Source organism: Strix uralensis, chromosome 20 (genome assembly GCF_047716275.1).
Source record: "Strix uralensis isolate ZFMK-TIS-50842 chromosome 20, bStrUra1, whole genome shotgun sequence".
NCBI lineage: Eukaryota > Metazoa > Chordata > Aves > Strigiformes > Strigidae > Strix > Strix uralensis.
The window spans coordinates 12952602-12975856 of record NC_133991.1 but is presented as its reverse complement, the minus strand read 5'-3'; the positions used below and the strand labels follow the sequence as shown (position 1 = coordinate 12975856).

Here is a 23255-nt window from a genome sequence, read left to right as displayed (position 1 = left end):
GAGCAGTGAAAACAAAGAAGCATGGGCTTGATACAGTCAAGCAGATGAATGCTCAAACTACAGAAAACTCAGGTCTATTTTTCAAGAGATTCATCTCTGTCAACCCTGGATGGATATATACAGGTGTATTCATGCATGAACACTTGTACACATAACTTGGTTTACCTCTGGGAGTGCTTTACACAAGCACATAATTTTTAAATAGAGAAACTAGACACAGAAAGAAAATGCCTTGCCTGAGCTTGTCCAGTAAAAATGTGAACTTGCATTTCCTTGTTTCTCTTGCAGCATTCTGCCTTATTTCTGTAGATCTTTGATCAGCACCAGTAAATCTTTCTCTAGTTATCATTGTAATGATTTTGATCTTGTATTAGTAGATTTAAGAATTGTCTTTAATTTGAAAACAGTTCTAAACAGTTTCCTTAAAATAGTCATACATAATATCAATGAACAAGTAACTGGGCCCCGAATCCCCGGGAGCGTACGGACATACCGCAGCATTTCCCAGTCTGCAGTTGCCTGGCAGCACTTTGCACCTCGTGCCACCGTTGGCTCTGGGATGGCTTGTGGCTTTCAGGCAGGTAGAAACCTGATTTTGTAATATGTAAATGCCCACACGTTGCCTAAAATTGAAAATCAACTCAGTAATCCCATCTCCACCACCTAACTGTCCTTCTGGTATTCACACATGGTGGGAATAGTTTATACTTCAGGGAGTTGCCGTTTCCTTCCAGTTTTTCTAGTGCACTGGAAAAGCACAAAGGGACAAACCTCACAGGCAGCAACGGATGGAATAGGGAGCTCTGGAGAGGAAGAAATTCTACAAGTACTCTATTGAGAAAGATCCTTGAAAACTTGGATCCTAAATAAGGAAGTAATATATTTACGTTAAAATACCTGACCTTAGTTACAATCACCTGTTTAAATGCTTTACCGGTCCATGTCCTAAATAAAGCTCTGTGTTTCTGTAAAATTTCTCTTGCAGCCGCTGCTCTCTTCCTGCAGCTGCTAGTTCAATGTATAGGAGAGCGGCCACCCAGTCAGATCTTTGCAAGTACTTTCCGTATCTTTTATCTGAACATTGCCCGACTGCTTCATGCGATCCTGTCCTTCTCACCGAGGCCACGCAGAAGTGATGACGGCGGGCTGGGCAGGAAGGAGGGGCCGGGGATGCTGGTAACATCAGGAGGAGTCACTGCGCTCCCCCCGCCGCCCGCGTTACCTAACGCCGCGGCAGCCCCGCCGCTGCTGACAAACACCGCCGGTTTGGGACTCTCCCTGCGTCCACTGTCCAGCCTTAGTCTGTTCTGCACACGTGGTGCTGGAGTATAAAATGCTTTTACCTCGCCGGAGGGACACAGAGCAGGAGAGGTTAAAGGAAAGAAACTTCAGCAGAGAAGCCCCTCACCTGGCCGCTCTGGAGAAGCCTCTCGCCGGAGCAGGGTAAGGCAGCGCTGGGCTGGGGTCGCTCTGCAGCTCCCAAGTGAAGTAATTGCATGGCAAAGTGTATTTTTCTTTTTCTGTGTATTTATTTATTTATTTTCATTTGGAGAATTACAGAAAAAGTGTTGGAATCAGTCTCCTGCTCTACTTCCAGGCTGTTCTGCTGCTCTGAAAACTTTATCCCCCTTTCTGCTGATTTAAAGGTTTGTGCATGTAACAGGTAATGCTGTAAATGTTATTTCAAGAACTGTTGTGGAGAATCTGAAAAGCAAGCAAGTTCTTACTCTGAATGCCAGTCAATGGAAAAGGTGTCGTCTTCTCCCTTTTTTATTATTTTCTATTTTTATTATTCTTTTTAGTTTTTATTTTTTATTTTTAGTCTTTTATTTTTATTTTTCATCTTATAATTTTTTTTCTTCTTTTTACTTTTTTCTTTTTGTGTTACGGTTTTTCTGGTTTTTTCTGGTTTTTGTTTTTTTCCTTTTCTTCTCATTCTAATTGTTTTTCTTTCTCTCTTTCTTTTAAACTTTCTTCTTTTCTTTCTTTCTTTCTTTCTCTCTCCCTATCATTTTCTTCGCTCTTTTTCCCCTGTTTTACAAAAATGTATAGTCACACTGCATCATTTTTTTGTTGAAGAATAGTAATTTAGATTTGTTCATATTTTGTAGCTGTAGAGAAACACTTACTACACACTATTCCTTTTACTTGAGTAACAGGCAAGTCCTAACACCTTATAGTTTCTGCACAGATAGTTGCGTGCGTTTCTTTTCCCCTGTGATTTTACAGCAGACAGCATCTTGGAAGCCCAGCAATATAAATTTTATTTCTACTGAAAAAGCAATATAAATAACAAAACAATACACAATTTACATCAGGAATATGTGGCAATGTATATTTTTTTCTTTATTTTTTTGAAACATCTGGTTTTGATTTCTGTTATGAACCAGATTCAAACGCTGAGGCTAATTCTGCTTAACCTAGCAATGTACTAGTTTGCTCTTTTTCTCCTGTCACACCTTACCTGGCACAAAAATCCATTTTAGGATCAGAAATTAGCAGAAAATGTATGTTCACATGAATAGCATTCATAGCTTCTTATACATATGTTACATTCAAATACATGCTATGTATATGTATCTTACAAAATACAGAATTCAGAATCTCAGAATTCCGTGTGTCTCTGGCAGATGAATACATTGCAAAATGTTCTGGTTAATTTACAGACCAATTTTTTTTTTCATTACTATGTGAATAACACAGCAACATTTTACATCCCTTTTCCTAGCTAGCATATAGTGATGTGAATTAACATTTGATAACACTTAACAAACTTTTGAAAACACAGAACTTAGAAAAAAACAAGTGTGAAGGCATGCTTTTCACAGAACTAAAGCATGCATGTATTTTTCTTAGATACTGATATTTGCTGGTTTATGCAACTGGTGGACATTTGAAATTCTCTTGACAGTATTTTAAAATAAGGCATGGCTGCAGCATTACACTGACAAAGAGGACTGTTAATTTTAGCATCAATACTCTGAGTCAAGTAATTTTCCTTTTTTAAAACAGGAGGTTAATTAGATCAGATCAGTTAGTCTGGTGAGTTTCTGAGCCCTTTTAAAGGGAGTTACCTTCTTAGTCAAAAACCGACCTTGTTTTTCTTCTCTTCTTAGAAGTGTTCCCACATCACGCAAAACAAGATTTCAGCACCGTGAACTGAAGTAGTAAATAAAGCATACAAAATGTTGTGCCCATGGCAGTTTGCCTTCAAACCTCGTGCTGCTAAGAACCAGTCCCCCAAAGAGAAGGATATCAATAATAACGTGGAGAAAAACAGGAAGATCCATGGGTAAGATGCTTCAGTTCATAGTTCACAGCTTCGTAGTTTCTCTCTCATTGAAAATGAATGAAGTGAGATGGGTTCTAGAGAAACCTGTCACGTGTTTCCAAAGCAGCAGTAATACTAACCAAAGAGCAGTTGTCCCTGGGGGGTCACTGGGTGGTGTTGATTTGTTAAGGTACATTTAAGCTTTTGTGTCTAAGTTATACAACCATTGAGGAAGGAAAGCATCTTGCTTTCTCTTTCATAGTTCCAAATGTATTTGGTGTGCTGTAATGGTTTCATGTATGCTAGGACTTAAGAGGCATGTGTATGCTATAAAAAGTAGCAAAGTGATTATTAATGCTGTAATTGGTAAAGTATTTCTGTGATACAGTTTATACAAGACAATGTGTAAAATAAATTGCACATGCATATTAAATTTCTCAGTTTCAGGCTGTTAACTTATTTCAGTTTTCTGTTGCAAACTGTTTCTTTCTCTGCCCATTCCCTATCCTTTCCTGTCATTGCTCAAAGTAGTTTATATTCAAATGTGGAGATCCGTGAAGCTGACTAGTGCTCTGCTACCTAAAACACATCATTGCCCTCTCCAAACTAAGGCTGTTGTTTGGAGTTTGTGGTCTGGATGCCTCTTGGGTGTTTTTGAACATCTTATGAAACCTGATATCAAATTAAACAGTAGGAGTCCAGAAAGTAAGACAATGCAGAAAGCAAAGGAACTTAGTAAAAAAGTGTGTTGTTTGCTTAATAAGCTGGAGACTAGACCTAGCTGAAATTTTCACACATATTCCCTGAAGATTTCAACCTCTTTAATTTCTCTGAGTATTTTCTGGCCGGATCATAACTGTACAGATGTCCTTTGTTTGGCTTAGAGCAGTGATACTCAACCTTTACCATGCAGGCCATATCTGTTGTTTTCATTCCCACACAGTGATCTGGAAAGGGCGACTGTAGCTTTAGTATCGACTTGTAGTCCACTCCACCCCCCCTGCTGCTGCCAATGGTTGGCTTATTGACTCAGTACATCTTTCAGAGACAGCTCTGGGCATCCCCCTGCTATGCTGAAGGTAAAACTAACAGAAACTCAGTGCATTGCGTTATGCTGAATTGTTTCTCTCTCTTTTAAAGCTTTGAAAATGATGATGCCATATTCTACGAGCTGAGCAAGAAGCAGGTGGAGATGCCGCCCATCGTAACTTCAGCAAAGGCCAGTGATGGCAGAGAGGTCTGTTTCTAGCGTCCTTGTTTGATACTAACAGGTCACACGGGTTGTGCTCACTGCTCAGAACCAAAAGTTCTTGTGTGAGGACTAACTGTGGTTACACGAGGTTAGGGCTGCTGTGAGATCTTTCGATGAAAGATCTTTTCTGAGAAAAAAGGAGCTTTGGTAAGACTTAAGAGGTGACCCAGTGGGGTTGGAGCGCCGGATTCCTTCATTCACCTTTGAAAACCCAGCCTTTAGTAGCAGAGGTGTCCTTCCTCTAAAATTGTCTGGTTCACTGTTTTCCTGAGACTAACTATGATGTTAAGAGGCCTTATTGAAATTTAAAGGGTGATTGCAGTGGCAGATATTGTTTGATTAGTACAGAAATACTTTTTTCCCATTTCATATCAAACTGTGGATTAGGTCAATAGTTTTGTACTCAAATAAATACTCACGTTGGAGAAGATCACATTTATACCTAGTTTCTTGAATTTAATTTGTAGCATTTTAATGGTCAAATAAAATATAAATGAAGCTTTAAGATATTTAATAGTTCTGAAGACAGTATGTATTTTTATCTTTTCTCTGTCCAGAACCCTCCCCAAAATGGTATCAAAGCTTCAAACCAAATATCAAGATGTCCAAGACACATGAAAATAAGAAACTTGGCAAATGGATCCAGCTTTCTTGACACACTACACCTGACAGCAAAGGAGGTAAGATATGGAAACCTGAACAGTGATTTTTCATAACTTTGAAAAGGTACAGAGTGCAACATTGTTTTTTCATATTTTATTGTTTTTCAGGTTATCAACTGCCGGACCAAAGCCTGCCAAGGGGCACTCATGACCCCAAAGGGCCTGGTGAGAGGTACTAGAGATGGGCCAGTTCCACCTGCAGAGCTTTTACCTCAGGCAATAGATTTTATCAAGCAGTACTACAACTCATTTAAAGAGTAAGCCAACTTTACCTTCATTTTCAGTACAGAAGTCCTCTACCTACCTACTTGTCTGTGAGACTGTAGGAGTGTTTGGTTTCCTCACAGCTATCGGTAACTATGCATAGCGTGTATTCAAAAAATAGATAAGGCCTGTTAGAAAAGGTAAATAAAACTATTACTGCACTTCATATGCTATATCTGCCAATCCCAGGTCTTGGGAATACAGAAATGGACTCTGTACAGTGCTTGCCTCAGCCCCCTCTGAGTGCGTTACACTTCAGTACGTGTGTTGTAAGCAGCTTGGTTAGGGCTCTCCCAGAATGCTACCTTCTGTTTTCGTAACGTGGGGTGCTGATGGGATTAGCTTCTACTCAGATCAACCTTGGATGTGAATAGTGGGGATGATGCTTTTTGTTTGTGCTGTTCCAAGTATCTTTTCTCTGTGTTCTTTTGTTCTCTGTTTTGACTCTCAAGGCTTTAGCCTAAGATTGGAAGGCCATTCTCTTGCTTCTCAACCTTGCTCTGTGCTATCATCAACATAAGCTTGCTGAGCATGCTGAGAGGGATGCTCTAGCTGCAGAAACGAGGTTTGTGTTCTCACAAAAATGGACAAGGTGCAGAGACCTCTTGTTGCAGGAAAAACTGGAACATCTGGTTGAGGTCCAAGAGTCTGCAGTGACAAAGTTTTCACATGCCAAGCTTTCAAGTGACAATTCAGTGTTTGCTCATCCCATTATAAAACATTATCAAACTTTCAAAGGGACTCAGCCACATAATGGCTACTTCTTTAGACACTTTGAACTCTTCTACAAAGCCTTCTTCCATCTGAATCTTTCTGAAAGTCCCTGTCTTACACACAGGCTGTACTCACTTGCCAGCATTATTACATTTGCACTTCTCTGTGTTTCTGCTCATGGCTATTTGATCACACTGATTTACACTATCTTACATGCTTGCCCTTGATCTTTCATCTTGTTGAAAATGTGAAAACTCTTAGACAGTGCAGGCTATTTTCATTCTGTCTGTAAGGCAACAAAACAATTTTTGTCTGTGCTGTGATAAATGTTTCCTAATGTTTTGACTGCATTCTCTGTTATCAAACTAAAGAATTTTAGAGTTGGTTTCCCTGACAAAGGAGTTGCTCAGCACTTCCTTTTAGGAATGAAAATCCCACTTACTTTGTTCAGAAGAGCGGTGTCCCTGTGAAAATAATAGAACTTTGAGACAACAGTCACTATAATCCTACTTTTGGGCTGAAGCTAGCCTGTTCTCTAATTTTCATTTGCTTGTGATTTGACAATTTTTTCCAAACTAATTTAGAAAATCCAAAGTTAAACTGAAAACGTACACAGAAAAGCTTGTGATCAATCCGTGTGTGTGTTGGGTGGTGAAAGGGTGGTGTTGCTACTTAAATTTCTAGTGTGTTAGTGTGTTCATTAGGCTAGTAAGCTCTGTCATTTGCACTCAGTAAGAACAGTTCCTAAACTCTGAAGCCAGGAAGAACTCTCCTCAGCTGTCCTCAGACAGAGTCCTATGTACTTAACCCTTTACCTAGAACGCTCTCTGCTTTTTGACAAAAATCTGGGCCCCTGGGCTGCTGCGGTAGGTAACAGCTATGCTCTGGGGACCAAAGTAGAGGGGAGGTGGGGAACAGATGATGGTGATTTCTCATGTCTGAAGCACAGCGAAATTGCTGACTTCGTGATGTAATGGATGTTTTCATAAAGAACATTTTATATTGACCTACATCCATAGAGTGCAGATTTGTAACAGGAGCAGGTTTCGCAGTGTTTCTCCAAACTTGCCATATCTCAACCTACGTAGATGCTGATCCCCTGCCTGGAAGTGTACTCTACCTGCGTTCTGGCAGATTAAACCAGCGATGTAGGTAGAAGTCTTCTTGTGCAAAAGGATGCTCAGAAGCTTTATGGCTTCAGCAGTGTCTGTGCTCTTCTTGACCCAGAACATAAGGAGAATATCTGCAGTTTAAATCAGTTCTAAGTAATGAAATTCTCATTGTTTCTTTTCATGGCTGTTTCCTGTTCAAAAGGCCAAAAATAGAAGAACACCTGCTCCGACTGGAAACAGTGACCAAGGAGATAGAAACAACAGGAACCTACCATCTGACAAAGGATGAACTGATCTTTGCTGCCAAACAGGCCTGGAGGAATGCGCCGAGGTGTATTGGGAGGATCCAGTGGTCCAATCTACAGGTAACCTACGAGTCTGCGCATTATGGGCAACATAGTCATCTGCTGTAAATCAGAAGAATGTCCTTTACTTTGGGAAAATATGCCAGTTGCTTCAACTGAGGACTGCTCCCTCCTCTACATATCATAAGATCAACTTTTTTTTGTAGATCTCTACTTCATAGTTGAATGAAAACATGTAGAAGTGCTAGTGTAGGAGCCAACTGTTGTGGAACCAGGTGCACGTCTTGGTCCTTGGAGGATTGTTACGTGTGAAAATGATGCATATAAGAACAATAAAAATGAACCTCTCCTAGTGGACCTGCAACTAAATAGAGAAACACTGATTTTTCATTTCACTTTCTTCCTTAATCTTTAATTTCCTTAAATGCATAAGAAAAATAATGAGCTTACATTACTGTTTCAAAATCAGTTATCTTCTTTACGTTTGTTTTGGAAACATACAGGTATTTGATGCACGTGATTGTAAAACAGCAAAGGAGATGTTTGACCATATCTGTCGTCATGTTCAGTATGCCACAAACAATGGAAATATAAGGTAGGTCTCTCTAATTTTAATTGTAAACAACAAAAATCACAGCCAAATCTGGATTCAAAACTCTGCTTAAGATCTGAAATGGTCTGTCTAAATATTTTGACAGCTTGTCTCTGCTCTTACTTCTCCTGGTACTTACATGTTCCTCTCATGTGTACTGTCAACTGTTTTGAAATTTTGTAACAACTTTCATGGCTGATGTTGCAAAATCTTTTGTAATTCCTGGGGAAAAGAGATGATTTGAAGATTCAGGGAGGTGGGTAGAGAGGATGAAAGATTTTATTTCTACTGATATTTATTTTAGAGATATAAAATAATTGCTGTTGGTAACAATTTACGTCTTAATAATTAGAACGTGTTTGATGTGCTGCTGTGGTGTAACAGGGTTTGATTGTCTCTCTGGGCAGATCAGCCATCACTATCTTCCCCCAGAGGACGGATGGGAAGCACGATTTTCGTGTTTGGAACAGCCAGCTCATCCGATACGCTGGCTATCAAATGCCAGATGGGTCTATCTTAGGAGACCCTGCCAGTGTGGAGTTCACACAGGTACCGTTCTAAATACAGTCGCAACTGCTTGACACCTTGTCTGACCCATCTGGCTTTTTTTTTCTTGCCTGTTTATGGTTTTTGCGGAGTGGGAGGGAAGTGTGATGGTAAGGAGTGAATGGGATGTTCTGCCCCACAGGCTTTAGGTGCAGGCTGGAGCAAGAATTTCTTACAATCTTGATATAAAAATACTCCCCTCCATCTCAGAGCAGGGTGAGCTAATGCTCCCCTTAAGTCAGGGACACAATCAGTACTTGAACAACATGTCCCAACACTGGTTGAATTGGAAAGATAACCTTTATCACTTAGGATTTACCTCAGCAGGTTTTAGAGGGTTAACATCCTTTTGTCTTCAAATACAGTGGGGGAAACCTAAAAAAAACCCCAAATGTACTTTCTTTATTTATAGTTGTGCATTGAGCTTGGGTGGAAGCCGAAATATGGCCGCTTTGATGTAGTTCCACTCGTTCTCCAAGCAAACGGCCAAGACCCAGAAATATTTGAATTCCCGCCAGAAATTGTCCTCGAAGTGCCAATGGAGCATCCAAAGTAAGCATGCAAGATTTAGATAATTGCATTTTTGCCTCTGCCTCACCTTGGCAGGTTATTAGCCTGTGCCTGTGGCAGTCATTTTATGAGTTCTTTGTTAGGATGAAATTATAGTAAATTGTCCTGAAAGATAAAATGCCTCTTAGAACAATGAAATGAGATTTAAATTAAGGAAGGTAGTAGCAATTTTGTTGGAAATCTTTTTTTCCCAATCTACATTTCAATCATACTCAGAATTAAAAAAAAATCATCATTTCTTCTGCCCGTGTAACACACATGTAAAATATGGATGCACTCATAAAATGTTTACTGCCTTTCTCTTTTTGTTTGTGTTTTCTTTTCATGTTTGCTGTGGGACTGGCCTGCAGATTGCAGAACTCTCTAATACTGTTCTGCAGTTTCTTTAGCAGGCAGTTCCCAGTAAAGGAAAACAGCTATGAGCTTTTGCAGACCATGCGTCACGGGTCATTTCTCCTGGAGTTAGTACCTTTATCTCCCTGGGCTTTTCTGGTTATCACCTAAAGGAGGAAAAGACACATAAAATTATAAATCAAAATGCTTGTTTAACAGGTATGGATGGTTTAAGGAGTTAGATCTGAAGTGGTATGCGCTGCCTGCCGTTGCCAACATGCTTCTTGAGGTGGGAGGCCTGGAGTTCACTGGGTGTCCCTTCAATGGCTGGTACATGGGGACAGAGATCGGAGTGCGAGACTTCTGTGACGTGCAGCGATACAATATCCTGCAGGTAATCTTTGGAAGTGGAAATGTGTTGGTCTGCAAAGGGAAGAGAACTTGGTGGGTGATATGTTTTTGAAAAAGAGACGCTGTCAGTCTTTGCTGGGATGGGTGTTGTATTTACACCACACTAATGCTGACGCAGTATCCTGACTATTGTGGGACATCTTGAATTGCTGCCAAGATTATGACTGCCAGATTGTATGACTGTTTTTACAGTGCTCTAGTAGTATCTGTTCCAAATAGCCAGATAGAATGGTGAAGCTGCAACTGTGAAAAAAAAAACCAGCAAATGGTGTCCAAGGGAATTCTTCCCCAATTTTATCCCAAGTCCTGCTGATTCAGTACTTTAGGCCTCTGCCTGTACGTTTCTCAGAGTTTCCAGCTGCTGTTGACAAGGCAGTGGAGTCCTGGTGGTTGGCCACAGGTCTTGGGCCCCTTACCAGTACAAAGTAACTGGCTTACAACCAGATCCTGCCACTGTGTAAACCATTTAGTCCAGGAGAGCCACTCCTTGCTCTTTACCAAACTGGAATAGCCTCAAGAACCAGAACTCCGTAATTCAAGTTTATCTCTAATCTCAAGTCTTTCTGCTGCCATCACTTTCCCCAGCATAAGACTGACTCTTCCCCCTTCTACAATACTTTTTCCTGCATATTAATGTGATGAGGTGGAGAAATCATGAGGTCTAAGTCCCACATCATAAATTTGCTTTTCTCTTTTCTCTCTCTTTCTCACATGTAGGAGGTAGGGAGAAGAATGGGACTGGAAACAAACAAACTTTCATCGTTATGGAAAGATCGAGCTGTTGTAGAGATAAATGTGGCTGTGCTTTATAGCTTCCAAGTAAGTCAGCGAGTGTGGTATCTGGAGAGACACTGAATACTGAGTGTCCCTTTTTCCTTTCACTTATAGCAGCTTTATACAAATGCAGTGCCAGTGGCCAATGCTCAGTGGAGGTTATCAGTGTGATTCCAATAGAGTTATTCTTGATTTACACCCGGAAAAGCAGAGGAATCCCTATTTCCTGTTGTTGCCAGAAAAAGATCTCAGGTGAAGGCAGAGGCAAGAGAAAAAGAAAGGGAAGTTAAGGGCAAGATTGTTTATCCTTTTAACACATATGTCTAAGTGTCAAAATCTATGTAAAGCCATTCGATTCATATCTTCTATTTACAATTACAGTTTATTTAACGTATCAAAACAATGTGAAAGATGGGTAAAAATGAATCAGAGGTTTTTCAACATGTACTCACAGTGCTGGAGAGGTAAAATGCTGATGTTAAAAAAAAAAAACAAAACAAAACAAAACCCACGACGTAAGAGTCCTTAATCAAAGGTCAACCCTGATCTGTATCTGTATAATAGTTGCTGATAGCAGTTATTTCCCAGCACTGAATAAAGTCCTTGAAATAGTAACAAAAGCAAAAGGATTACTTTAACTACATCGGGAAGAAGAGCAGAATGGGCTTTTTGATACCTGTCTTCCTTTTGCAATTATTCTAGAAACAAAATGTGACTATCATGGATCACCACTCAGCTGCTGAGTCCTTCATGAAATACATGCAGAATGAGTACCGCGTGCGAGGAGGCTGCCCGGCCGACTGGGTGTGGATCGTCCCTCCGATGTCCGGGAGCATAACTCCCGTCTTCCACCAGGAGATGTTGAACTACGTCCTCACTCCCTTCTATTACTACCAGGTACACTTATCCAAAAAAATGCAATTCTAGTAGACAACTTCAGCAGTGCAGATGATAATATGGGACCTGAAGACGTCTGAATGAAAAGCCTCAGTTAATGAAAGTTCACTAGAGAGATTCATAAATAGCCAGTAAGTCTCCTGTACTGTGGAAGGTTACATTAGTGCTGTTGAATTCTCAAGCTCTAAGTAAAATGCAATTTAATGCTGTGGAGACTGATCCCGTATTTGTACACAGTGGATTGTGTATACAGATTCTGTTTAATCTGGCCCTTTCAAAGACATACAAATTGTGTTTTTATTATTTTACATTTCTTACCTGAAGCTTAACTGTTTTTTTTTTTTTTAAAGGTGGACGCATGGAAAACACATGTCTGGCATGATGAGACCCGGAGGCCAAAGAAAAAAGAAATAAAGTTTAGCATCTTGGCAAAGTGAGTTGTTCAAATAAGAGTCTTCATGCTTTTGTCCAACTATTCTATTCTTGTCATGTTTCTGTTCCACCTTTTTTTTTTTTAAGAGTCATTACAGTGGGTACCACTTGAATTGTTTGAATTGACTTACCTGTCCGCAGTCAGGTAGCATTCATATTTAAGGTTCTTATTCAGGGCTATCTATAGAGTCTTTCTTCTGAACAGTCTTTCAAGGAAAACCCATGCTCAAGATCAGTCTTGCCTAGCTTGTTTGTGAATCAGTCTGAATTACTGTGTAGCTGTATGAAAAGCAATGTGATTATTTTTTTCCCCAGGGCTGTACTCTTTGCGTCTTCACTCATGCGACAAACGATGGCAACCAGGTCCAAGGTCACTGTAATCTATGCGACAGAGACTGGGAAATCTGAAACGCTCGCCAACAATCTGTGCAGCTTGTTCAGCTGCGCCTTCAACACTAAGGTAAGAACGTAGAGAAAGAAGTTTGGCTAGTTATAGCAGCTCCTGCAAGCTTTTTAATTCTATAAACCTATGTTCTGTATGTTTAGTAAATATAAGTTGGGCTAGAACTTTTATTTCGTATTCGTTTAGTATCTGACAATCACAGAGATAGCTAATGCTGGTTCTCATGTCTGCTAGCAGTTTCTCATGAGGTTTATACCTTCCAGATTCTGTGCATGGATGAGTACAACATTTGTGACCTGGAAAAAGAAACACTCCTTTTAGTGGTTACTAGCACTTTTGGAAATGGAGATTCTCCAAATAACGGAAAGGTAATATTCACCTCCAAAGTAGGTGAGGCTTAACTCAAAGCCTGAGACTAAAGACAGCCCTTCCATTTGTCCCATCTACTTGAGTAAGATATGGACCAGGGTCTTATACTCTGATTTAAAACAGAAGTTTTTCTAACCTTAAGTATTTTATTAATTTTTATACAGACCTTGAAGAACTCCTTGCTCACCCTGAAATTGCTGAGAAAAAAAATTAGGTAAAAATACTTTGTTGTTTGGTTTGCATGTGATTGAGTCCTTTTGCATTTCATTTAGCATAACAAAGTGATCTTATTTTTATCTCCTTCTGCAGATACGCTGTGTTTGGTTTGGGGTCCAGCATGTATCCAGAGTTCTGTGCCTTTGCTCATGCCATTGACCAAAAACTGGCCCAACTAGGGGCTTCTCCACTCACTCCAGTAGGTGAAGGAGATGAACTCAACGGGCAGGAAGAAGCCTTTCGCACATGGGCAGTCAGCGCATTCAAGGTGACTATATAAATAGTGACCTCATATTTGAGTTCGTTCATTCATTCTATTTCAGTATTTACTAGCCTCGCATAAAAATGGGGGGAAATGAAGGAAAACAAATATCTGGATTTATATCTGAATTTCAAACTCCCCTCTCTTCTACTCCTTGCCTAAGTTGAAGAGGGAGCTGGGCCCCGTTTCTATTATTTTTTAACGTTCACATAACGTTCCATGAAACCTTTTGGATAATGGAATGCTCAGTATGAACGTCAGAATTTTTTGAAGTAGATCAGTTTTTTAACTATACTGGTATAGAAGTGGAACCTTACTGAACTCACTGCACCCTGTAACATCACTTGACTCAACAGAATCAATAAAAAACAGCAATCTGTGAAATTGATATCTCCTCATTGGGATTAGGACAACGCTAAGAATATTTTTTTTTAACTATGAATAGCCATATTTTTTTCTTTTTTCTAGACTGCCTGTGACATTTTTAACATCCGTGGGAAAAACAGTATTCAGTTGCCTAAGATATATACCTCTGATGACAGCTGGGATCCTAAGAATTACAGGATAGTGCATGACTCTCAAACCATGGACTTGGCTAAAGGTATCACCTCCCACCTTCGCTTCCTCTGTCCATTTTGCTTCGATAGGTCTGAACTGTAAAGTTTTTCTAGAAGTTATGCTGGTCCTGCTAGATGATAGAATAATACAATAAGGTACAGTGGTCAGAGAAGAAGACGTTGGTTTATACTGCATAAATCATTATCTTCTGCAGCGCAGTAACATCAGACCACCAGAACTAGTGTACATTTTGACAGCCCCAGAAGAACAAAAGCTGAGATGCACTACTTTTAGCCAGGGAAGGCATATAGGACACATAACTGACTAGAAGTATATCGTATTCTAGGGCAAGCATGGTTCAGTTCTTTTCTGCATATTATTTGAAGACATTTTAAACAAACCTAATCACAAAATTGCCATGAGTCATGTCCTCTTTTCTCAACAGCCCTTGCAAACATTCATGCCAAGGATATAATTCCCATGAAGCTGAAATTCAGACAGAACCTTCAAAGTTTAAAATCCAGGTACGATACCTCACTCTTTTGAATATTGCAATACTACACTTTACTAAAATCTTAAACATCTGAAATGCCTAGTTATAAACAACTTCTCTCCACAGTTATTAAGAAATATATATGAATTTTGTACCATTGTTAGTAGAAGTAAATAATTATCAGAAGACCACAAGAATACGTAGAGTCTTTCCTCTGGTTCAGATAGGAGCTGACTACCCAGCAGAGTCTCTCGGAGTGTGGGGAAATAAATAACTTTGTGATATGGCCCTTTGATACCTACTAAATATGGAAGATCAGGTGTATGGTCCCTCTCCCTTGCTTGGTGTGCTACATGCCAGGCAAATGTTTATTTCATTTAGGGGGAAAAAATGTCCCTTAGCAGAAAAAAAAAAAAGAAACAAAAGGAAAAAGTGTAGTGCAAGAAGCTGCTGTGTTCAGTTGCACTGCAAAGCAAGCTGAGACAAGACAATAGATAAAGAAATACGAAAGGGTAGTCAGTGCTAACATCTGTCTTAGAAGTAGCATCTATGAATGGCTCCGGCAGGTCTCTCTCATCCCTGTTCTAAGTACAGTCATGTGGGAAATCCTCCGAGCTGGTTTAAGATGCGAGCTGTTCAGCCGTCAGTAGGGCTGCATTTCCTTTCATTGACTGGTTACAGGCACATTTATTCTATACTGGACAGATCAGACAGCACTTCAGCATCTTGTTTTGAAACAAGGACTTCACATATCTGGACTATTATTTGTTTAAATCTCTGTCAAGTGCTAAGCTGGTCTGATAATTTGTAATGAACACAAGTAAGCCCTTGCCAACTGTCATTTCAGATTTATTCCTTTTCTGCTCAATTCAAGGGAAATCCTGTCAACGTAACCAAGATCTGTCTCATGTCTTTTTTTTCTATATCTAGTCGTGTTACCATTCTAGCTAAGCTTTCCTGTGAGACTAATCAGGAAGTGCACTACCTGCCCGGAGAACATATCGGGATTTTCCCAGGCAACCAGCCAGAATTAGTCCATGGCCTCATTGCACATGTCAAGGATGCCCCTCCAGCTGATCAGACTATCAGACTTGAAACCTGCGCTGATGGTAAATTGGTTCTCTTTAGATAAAATAACAGAGGATGTTTGACAGACTTCTTTAAAATTCCTGAGAATTATTGTAGAGTGAATTTGATTCTATTATACTTTTCCTAAGTTTCAATAGTATTTTGATGATGCTTTTAGTTAGTCTTATAATTCTGGATTCTGATTTTGTATACTCTGGCAGCCCATGGTAACCTCACCAGTGTTCACAGAGTTATCCTAGGTTGACACTGTTTGTAATTCAGTTGCTGAATTGGCCATTGACTACCATTAAAAGAATCAACAGAGGTTGCTTATTGTTGCTACATATCAGAGTCCTAAAATAGATTTACATGTCATGACCATTATTTCCATCTTAGTAGGAACAATCTGCTAATTCATAGTATTCTGACACACAGGAAGATGATTTCCTCAAATAAAAGACTTTTCAATTTAAAGTGGTGTTTTGTTATCATGCAATTCTCTGCATCAGATCCTCCTCTTACAAGAAGTTTGAAACCTCACATTAACCTCTTCTTGGAAGGGTGTGGTCTAGACCTGCTGCAACCTAGTCTGAAATATTTTGAAGGACACTGAGTTTTGCAGAGCTCTACAGCTGTCAAATGTCGTGGGAATTGCCAAGTGTTCTTTTATTTCCCTCATTTCCAGGTGGCTACTGGACAAGTGACAAAAAGATTCCAGCTTGCACGCTCCCTGAGGCTTTGACATACTTGCTTGATATCACTACTCCACCCTCCCAACAGCTGCTAAAAAAACTCTCCCAGCTGGTAACAGCGGAAGGAGACAAACAGAGACTGGAAGTCTTATGTCAGGTAAGCGTTAAGCGTTAGGGCTGGATTTATTTTATGTATACTGGACCTTCTGGTGCCCTTTTGCTGTGTAGCAGAAGCTTAAGAAATTTTTGTAGTGATGGTGCTTGATTTTTACCCCTCTGTTACACATTCTGTGTGCTTGTGAAGCCAACCACAGCAAGAGAAAGGGTGGTCTTGTGGCTCAACTTGGCCGTGGGAATCAAAAGATTTCTTCAGAGCTGATATTTCCTGTGTGGTTCTGGGTGGGTCATTTTGCCTGCCTGTTTCTCTTGCCTGCTCATGGCGGTTTCTGTTAAGACACCATTAAAAAACCTTACAGTTTGCAGGTGGAGGGGCTGGAGGGGAGCTGGGAGATGCTTTTGTCAGAATTTGGTACCATGAGAGTAAGAGGGATGACTCACAAGGTGTGGTAGGTGCTTGCTTCTCCTGCTGGTTTCAGTGAGGCTCAGTAGGTATCAGGACCTGGGCCCATACAGCTTTGTGGATATTCCATGGCAGGGGACTGAGAAACAGATTCTGCTTTGTTTTCTGCATCCTCGCTGAGAGAGCGGGTGTCTGAGAAAATTACAGCAGTTATTCTGTACTTCTGTTTTCAGAAATGAAACAATTTCTTAGGAAACCCCAGTATTGGTCTCAGCAAATTTTTGCAGATTCTCTGCTAATTTGCCTGCATATTTAATTGAATGTAAAGCAGGATTCTGATTTATAAGTGACATTTCAAATATTCCCTGCTCTCATGAACTCGGCATGACCTGGTAACATTGTGATGGTGGCCTTTGACTTTCAGAGCACAGAAGAATACAATAAATGGAAGTTTTACAACAGCCCGAACATCCTGGAGGTCCTGGAGGAGTTTCCTTCTGCTGAGGTCTCCACAGCTTTCTTACTGACTCAGCTGCCATTTCTGAAGCCCAGGTACTACTCTGTCAGCTCCTCCTGTGACATGACACCCGGAGAGATTCATCTGACAGTTGCAGTTGTAAACTACAGGACAAGAGGTAATGAACTGTTGTTTTCATTTCTCTCTTAATTAAATGATCTTTAGGCTGCATTGTGGTTCAGAAAAAAAACTGTGTCTGCCATGTAGCATGAAGCGTATCTGTAACAAAAGTCTGTGTTGTGATAAATGCAGAATAGTATAGTGAGGTGCAGATGTTCATACTGTGTCAGGATTTGCTAAAATCCTGCCTCATCATCAGTGTATCCTTGTTTTAGAAATCATTACTAGATATACACTTATTTAAAAAGCATAATTTTAAGTATAAACTGTGCTTTTTTAAAAAACAGAGAGCTTTTAAATACTGACAGAGGTGGTTTTCTTTGCTCTGATTAGATGGACAAGGGCCTTTGCACCACGGAGTCTGCAGCACATGGCTGAATACAATAGCTCTCAATGAAATAGTTCCATGCTTTATACGCAGGTGAGTGTATGACAGAGAAGAAAGAAAAGAAAAAAACCCCAAACCCAGCGGTTCTTAGTTCAGCTTCTTCAGTGGTTTTTTTTTTTTTACATTGCTTGCATATGATTTTCAAGTGACTGGTGAGTGCAAGTTGGAATATCGAAGTTTGAGAAGAGAGGGAACTCCCTGTCTTCCAGAGATGAGATCCTTTACCACGTCTTATGTTGAGTGAAATCATAGATCATTAGAAAATTTTGAAAGAATTCTATTCGTATGACACCATCCCCACTGTCAGCATATCCACTATCAAGTGACTAAAGTGAAGGAAACAAGAAGCAACCATCACCAAGTTAAGCCCCATTACTGTTTTCAGATTGGTAACTTAGGCTATGCTGCTCAAAATCGTTCAGGACACTGACACTGAGATGTCAGTCATAAACTAATTACCTAATTAACCTATTTTTGCATTTTAGTGCTAATGAATTCCAGCTCCCAAAGGAGCCAACCAAGCCATGCATTCTGATCGGCCCAGGAACAGGAATTGCTCCCTTCAGAAGTTTCTGGCAGCAGCGTCTCTATGACTTGGAAAAGAAAGGTACTTGTGGGGAGTGCCCCAGGAGGGAGGCCGTAACTCCTCCAGCAGCAGAAGACACCCCTGGTCCTCCAAACACAGTCTCTACAGATGAGACACCCAGAAACATCAGCCAAGTAAACCCTGTAGAGATTTGTCATCCCAAGACTGGCTGAACACTGCACTGGAAGAGCTAATCCAGCCCACCTGAGACCATTCGGGTGGTCTTGAGGTATTTGGTCGCTTGGAGGGAGCAGCCTGTGTGTCCTTGTACATACTGCTCAGTCACTGCCCCAGGTGCTCACACAGGGGCCACAGGATGGAGAGGAAACGCTCTGGCCTGCCTGTATCAGCCCCTTTGGGGAACCTGCGTGATTCCACATAGTTCTCCAAGGACTTGGGCAGGTTTAGTCCTACTGCAAGAGCCTAAAATGAGAAGCTGTCGCACACGAACACACACGCTCTCCTTCTCAGGTGTTTAGTGAGAAAGGCTAAGTAGAAAATCATAGAATACCAGGCTGGAAGGCACCTCAAGGATCACCTGGCCCAACCTTTCCTGGCAAAAGCCCTGTCTAGACAAGATGGCCCAGTCCCCTGTCCATCTGAATCTTAAAAGTGTCCAATGTTGGTGAACCCACCGCTTCCCTGGGGAGATTATCCCAGTGGCTGATTGTTCTCAGTGTGAGAAATTTTCCTCTTGTGTCCAATCAGAATCTCCCCAGGAGTAACTTGTACCTGTGACCCCTCATCTTCTCCATGGGACTCCTTGTCAAAAGGGAGTCTCCGTCATCTTTGTAGCCACTCTTTTAAGTACTGGAACATGGTGATAAGCTCTCCCCTAAGCCTTCTCTCTTCTCAGGGCTGAACAAACCCAGTTCTCTCAGCCTTTCCTCACACAACAGGGGCTTCCCAGTCCCTTGATCATCTTTGTGGCCCTTCTCTGGTCCCTCTCCAGCCTGGCCACATCTTTTTGGTATAGGGGGACCAAAACTGAACACTGTGTTCCAGGTGTGGAGCAGACAGCTGCACACAGCTAGTTACTCTATGGGAATAGCCCTAAGAGATAACAGGCCTTACCAGGAAAGACAAAAACTTTTTGATGTTGGTTTCAGGTGTCAAAGGTGGTGACATGACGCTATTGTTCGGCTGCCGGCAGCCAAACGTGGATCACATCTACAAAGAAGAAACTGAGGAAATGAAGAGGAAAGGAGTTCTGAAAGAAGTCTATACAGCTTACTCCAGGCAACCTGGCCAAGCTAAAGTAAGGCTGGTTCCTTTGTTCTTTAAAGGGTTGGCTCCTTCCAGAATGGTCCCTCAAGTTAAGATTTGGGCTATGTTTAACAGTGTTCTTTAAAAAAATGTTAGCATTTTGCTTCAGTGTATTGCGAACAACTGACAAAGGCCTCACTCCTTCAAAATAAAGGAGAATCTCAGTGTGCACTTCAGTACAAACAAGCTATATAAATATAAAACCCTCACTGCCATATAGAGAGGCTCTCTGAGTGCAAACAGCCTTTGAACCTAGAAGCTGGGACATTTTCAGAAATCTTAAATTTTGCAGGATTTGATTAGCCCATGAGTTAGAAATGAGTTGGTTCTGGCCATTTGTCCTTGGAAATTAATTTTGTTTATATGAAATCCTCACTGGAGAAAACAACAGCACTTAAGCTATCCTCTGTTTAACTATCCTACTCTCCTGGCAAGTTAGGAGACTTTGGCAGTTGTACCTGGTTCTAAAAAAGAAGAGTCTTAGTCTGCTCTAGTTTAACCAGGAGACAGGTCTAGCCTCCAGATCTGGGGCTTGTTAAGACAGCATGAAGACATTTTTATTCTCCTTTGCTGTGGTGTGACACACAGCTGCAATAGATAGGGCATTTAGAACCTTACTGCATAGACCTGCATTGAATTTAGAAAAATCAGTAGCCAAAGTAGCATTTAAGAAACCTTGTCCAATGATCCTTTTTCTGTTGCTAAGGTCTATGTTCAAGACATTCTTCAGAGCAAGTTGGAGACCAAAGTGTGCAGCCTCTTGCATAAGGAGGAAGGGCATCTGTATGTCTGTGGAGACGTACGCATGGCCAAGGATGTTGCTCAGACTTTGAAAGGGATGCTTGCTAAAAACCTGAATCTCAGTGAGCAGCAGGCAGAGGAGTATTTCTTCCAGCTAAAGGTACGCTATGATACGCAAGGCATCCTTTCCAGTCAGACAGTGTTCCAGGATGGGTTACAGAAGTCTTCAAAGTCACACTCAAGACCTTGCGGGCTGCCGTGAGCTTCTTTTCAGCAGAATGCACAAGGAAAAAAGCTTTAAGTGATCAGCTTAGTCCACCCACCAGGATTTAAAACACAGTTACTGTTTGGTTAGGGTGTAAGAGTGATACGTGATGTTCTTCTCTTACATCTACCATATTCCCGGTGTCTCGCTTTGGGTCCTGGACATTAGCGTTGCAGCGTGTCTGAAACATCAAGAGTCTGAGACTTTATTGTACCAATGGAGGAAAGTGAGTTTAAGAAATTAGCCAGCCCATCACTGAAAACACTGTGCCTGGGTCTGGTGGCTCTTTAGGACCCTTTTGTTACCAGACCTTGTCCTGGAGCACGTGTCTCTGGGACTCAGGTTCCTCCTACTGACAGTACAAAAGTCCACGATCCCAGAACCATATGAATGCAGAAGACCTTGTAGTTACTTGACCGTTACGTAAGGAGGAGCTAGCAGTATTTAATTCGTCTCTTGGGTTTCCTTTGCTTTTTGCAGAGCCAGAAGCGATACCATGAAGATATCTTTGGGGCTGCATTCCCACATGAAGTCAAAAGAGGTGTAAGAGCTTTGCAACCCACCAGTCCAAGAACAAATCAACCTATGTTTTAGACAATACTTTTGCACATTTGTTATTATTTTCAAAAAACAAGGGGTCAAATCCTCTTATACATGTTAAATCATACACATGTATATGATTGTAGGATTTGACTTTTAAACCTCAGCCTTAATTAAGAAAAATACTAAATTTAACTTTTATTGGTATTTATTCTGAGACTTCTTTTAATGGATTATCTTAACAGTGAAAATGCAAATTATTTTTTTAATGCTGTCTGTGCTAGCATAAATCTGATATTTTTGCAAACACAAAGAAAATGTAGTTTTTTATTATGTAAGCTAGAACCAAATCTTTTTCAGAAATGTACCATTTATCTTTGTGAATTTATTTATATCAGATTGTTTTACTGTGTATATTATCTTCACTTTAAAGCAAGTAAATTGTTTTGTCCCTTGGACATGTATAGTCACACGCCTTGCTGAATCTGAAGCAATAGTTACAAACGAGAGGATAATATAATGGTTTGTAAGTGGAAATAGCTGCTGCATGCACTTCAGACACGCGTACATGAGGAGGTAGTAGCTTTGAGTTCTCCTTTGTCATTCGGGTACTTGAACCTGAGTTGTTATTGTTACAGAGGTTATGGCAGTAAGGTTCAGAAAATTCAAAAGCACTTTGTACGTTTGAATTGTATGCTCTGATTTACTTGATTTGTTTGTAATAAAAATGTCTTTATATTGAGACAAGCAAGTTGGTGTGGATTAAATGTACCTCTTTTTGCTATTGTCTTCAACCTATAAAACTAGGGGTAGGCAAGTTTGTTCTCAGGTTCTGGTGGCGTGGGTTTGGGCTCCAGCCAGCACTGCTTCCATAAGCAAAGAGCCCGTCTCCAGGAGTTATGCAGTCTGCCCAAGATCAGTTATGGATTTTTGTTACTGCCAGGGAAGTGTGAATTTGCACCATAGATTGTGAGACTGGCTTGCAAACTGCAAGAATATAAAATAGTAATGAGAGCAGATATATTTTGCCCTAGTTATATTTTGACTTGGCTCCTTCTATGCCTTGCAGTTATGTCAGAGCTCTTAGTTCTTTCTCTAAAATTACCAGGGCTATATGATCATATTAAAAAAGCTTAAGGTGAGGTTTTCCTGTCGTCCCTTGTCTCCAGGAGCTGGAACGTGATGAAGGAGGAGTTGAGACTCAACAGTGCCATGTGTGTACAGTGTGTTTCACATGTGCTTCAGGACAGCCTTAGACATGAGATCAAAAATACAGCGTAGATGTGAGAATGTGGGCAGTGATGGCAGAGAACAGGATGTATCAGACAACAGTCACAGAGAGAGTAAAGCACAGAGGAGGTTCCTGGCAAGTATGGAGTCCTGATGGGCACCTAGTATATGTACTCCATCAGGGTTATTTCTTATTATTGTTTAATTGATGTTTTCTGAATTCAGATTTTTGGGGTGGGATGGAAATGGAACAAGGTAATTGCACTGTCCATTAAGAAAGTTCTCCGTAAGCCCAGGGCTCACCAAGCCCTAGACTTCAAATGAGTCCAACAAAAGTAGGAAGGACAAGTAAATTCCAGACTTCAGAGTGCTAATATGCTCTGTGCCCTTTTGGGAGGCACATCACTGCACAAGTAGGTGAACTTTGCATGCCCAAGTAGGTGAATTGCCTTGCCAGAATGCTTGCTTTGTATCTCAGGTGTCTTTTCAAAGTAATCACTTACTTTAAGGTATTACCACAGTCCTTTATAAATGCTTCTCTACTAAAGGACCATAGCGCACTTTCATTCTGAGGGTCAGAAACTCAGGAAAAAAAAAAAGTCGTGCTGTTTATACCAAGTTGAGAGCAGAGTGGAGTGCCCTTAGGTAGTGCCACATCCTGACGATGGGAGACACCACTGAATGCTGCCAGCCAGGGAAGCAAAAACATCTGTTCCTTCAGGGGCCTGACGGGTCCGAGCAGGAGGCACAAGTGTTTGTGTATCGGCTCAGAAGCTGCATGTCTCTCCATTTATACACTCTGTGTTGATGAGGCAAGTTCTATTGGGGAACCTTTTCATCTTAATTCCACCATTGCAAAAATTGTCCCCTAGCAGAGTGGTGAGAC

General features: G+C 40.8%; 1 protein-coding gene across 1 annotated transcript; it reads left to right on the top strand.

Annotated features, from left to right (window-relative positions):
• The first annotated feature begins 3160 nt into the window (after nucleotides 1–3160).
• Nucleotides 3161–21886, top strand: NOS2 (nitric oxide synthase 2). The gene is made up of 26 exons (XM_074890168.1): nucleotides 3161–3292; nucleotides 4412–4508; nucleotides 5081–5203; nucleotides 5294–5442; nucleotides 7478–7640; nucleotides 8084–8175; nucleotides 8580–8721; nucleotides 9131–9270; nucleotides 9841–10015; nucleotides 10750–10851; nucleotides 11509–11703; nucleotides 12054–12136; nucleotides 12451–12595; nucleotides 12802–12906; nucleotides 13072–13121; nucleotides 13217–13391; nucleotides 13854–13986; nucleotides 14389–14467; nucleotides 15367–15545; nucleotides 16190–16353; nucleotides 17141–17351; nucleotides 17687–17774; nucleotides 18227–18348; nucleotides 19437–19585; nucleotides 20300–20494; nucleotides 21080–21886. The coding sequence occupies exons 1-26, from the start codon at nucleotides 3186–3188 to the stop codon at nucleotides 21191–21193; spliced, it is 3477 nt and encodes a 1158-aa protein (XP_074746269.1). The 5' UTR covers nucleotides 3161–3185; the 3' UTR covers nucleotides 21194–21886.
• The last annotated feature ends 1369 nt before the right edge of the window (nucleotides 21887–23255 follow it).

Coding starts and splice junctions, on each gene's coding strand:
- NOS2 (XM_074890168.1), top strand. CDS start 3,186: ATGTTGTGCCCATGGCAGTTTGCCTTCAAACCTCGTGCTGCTAAGAAC. Junction 5,204..5,293: donor TACACCTGACAGCAAAGGAG/GTAAGATATGGA, acceptor ATTGTTTTTCAG/GTTATCAACTGCCGGACCAA. Junction 12,596..12,801: donor GCTGCGCCTTCAACACTAAG/GTAAGAACGTAG, acceptor TATACCTTCCAG/ATTCTGTGCATGGATGAGTA.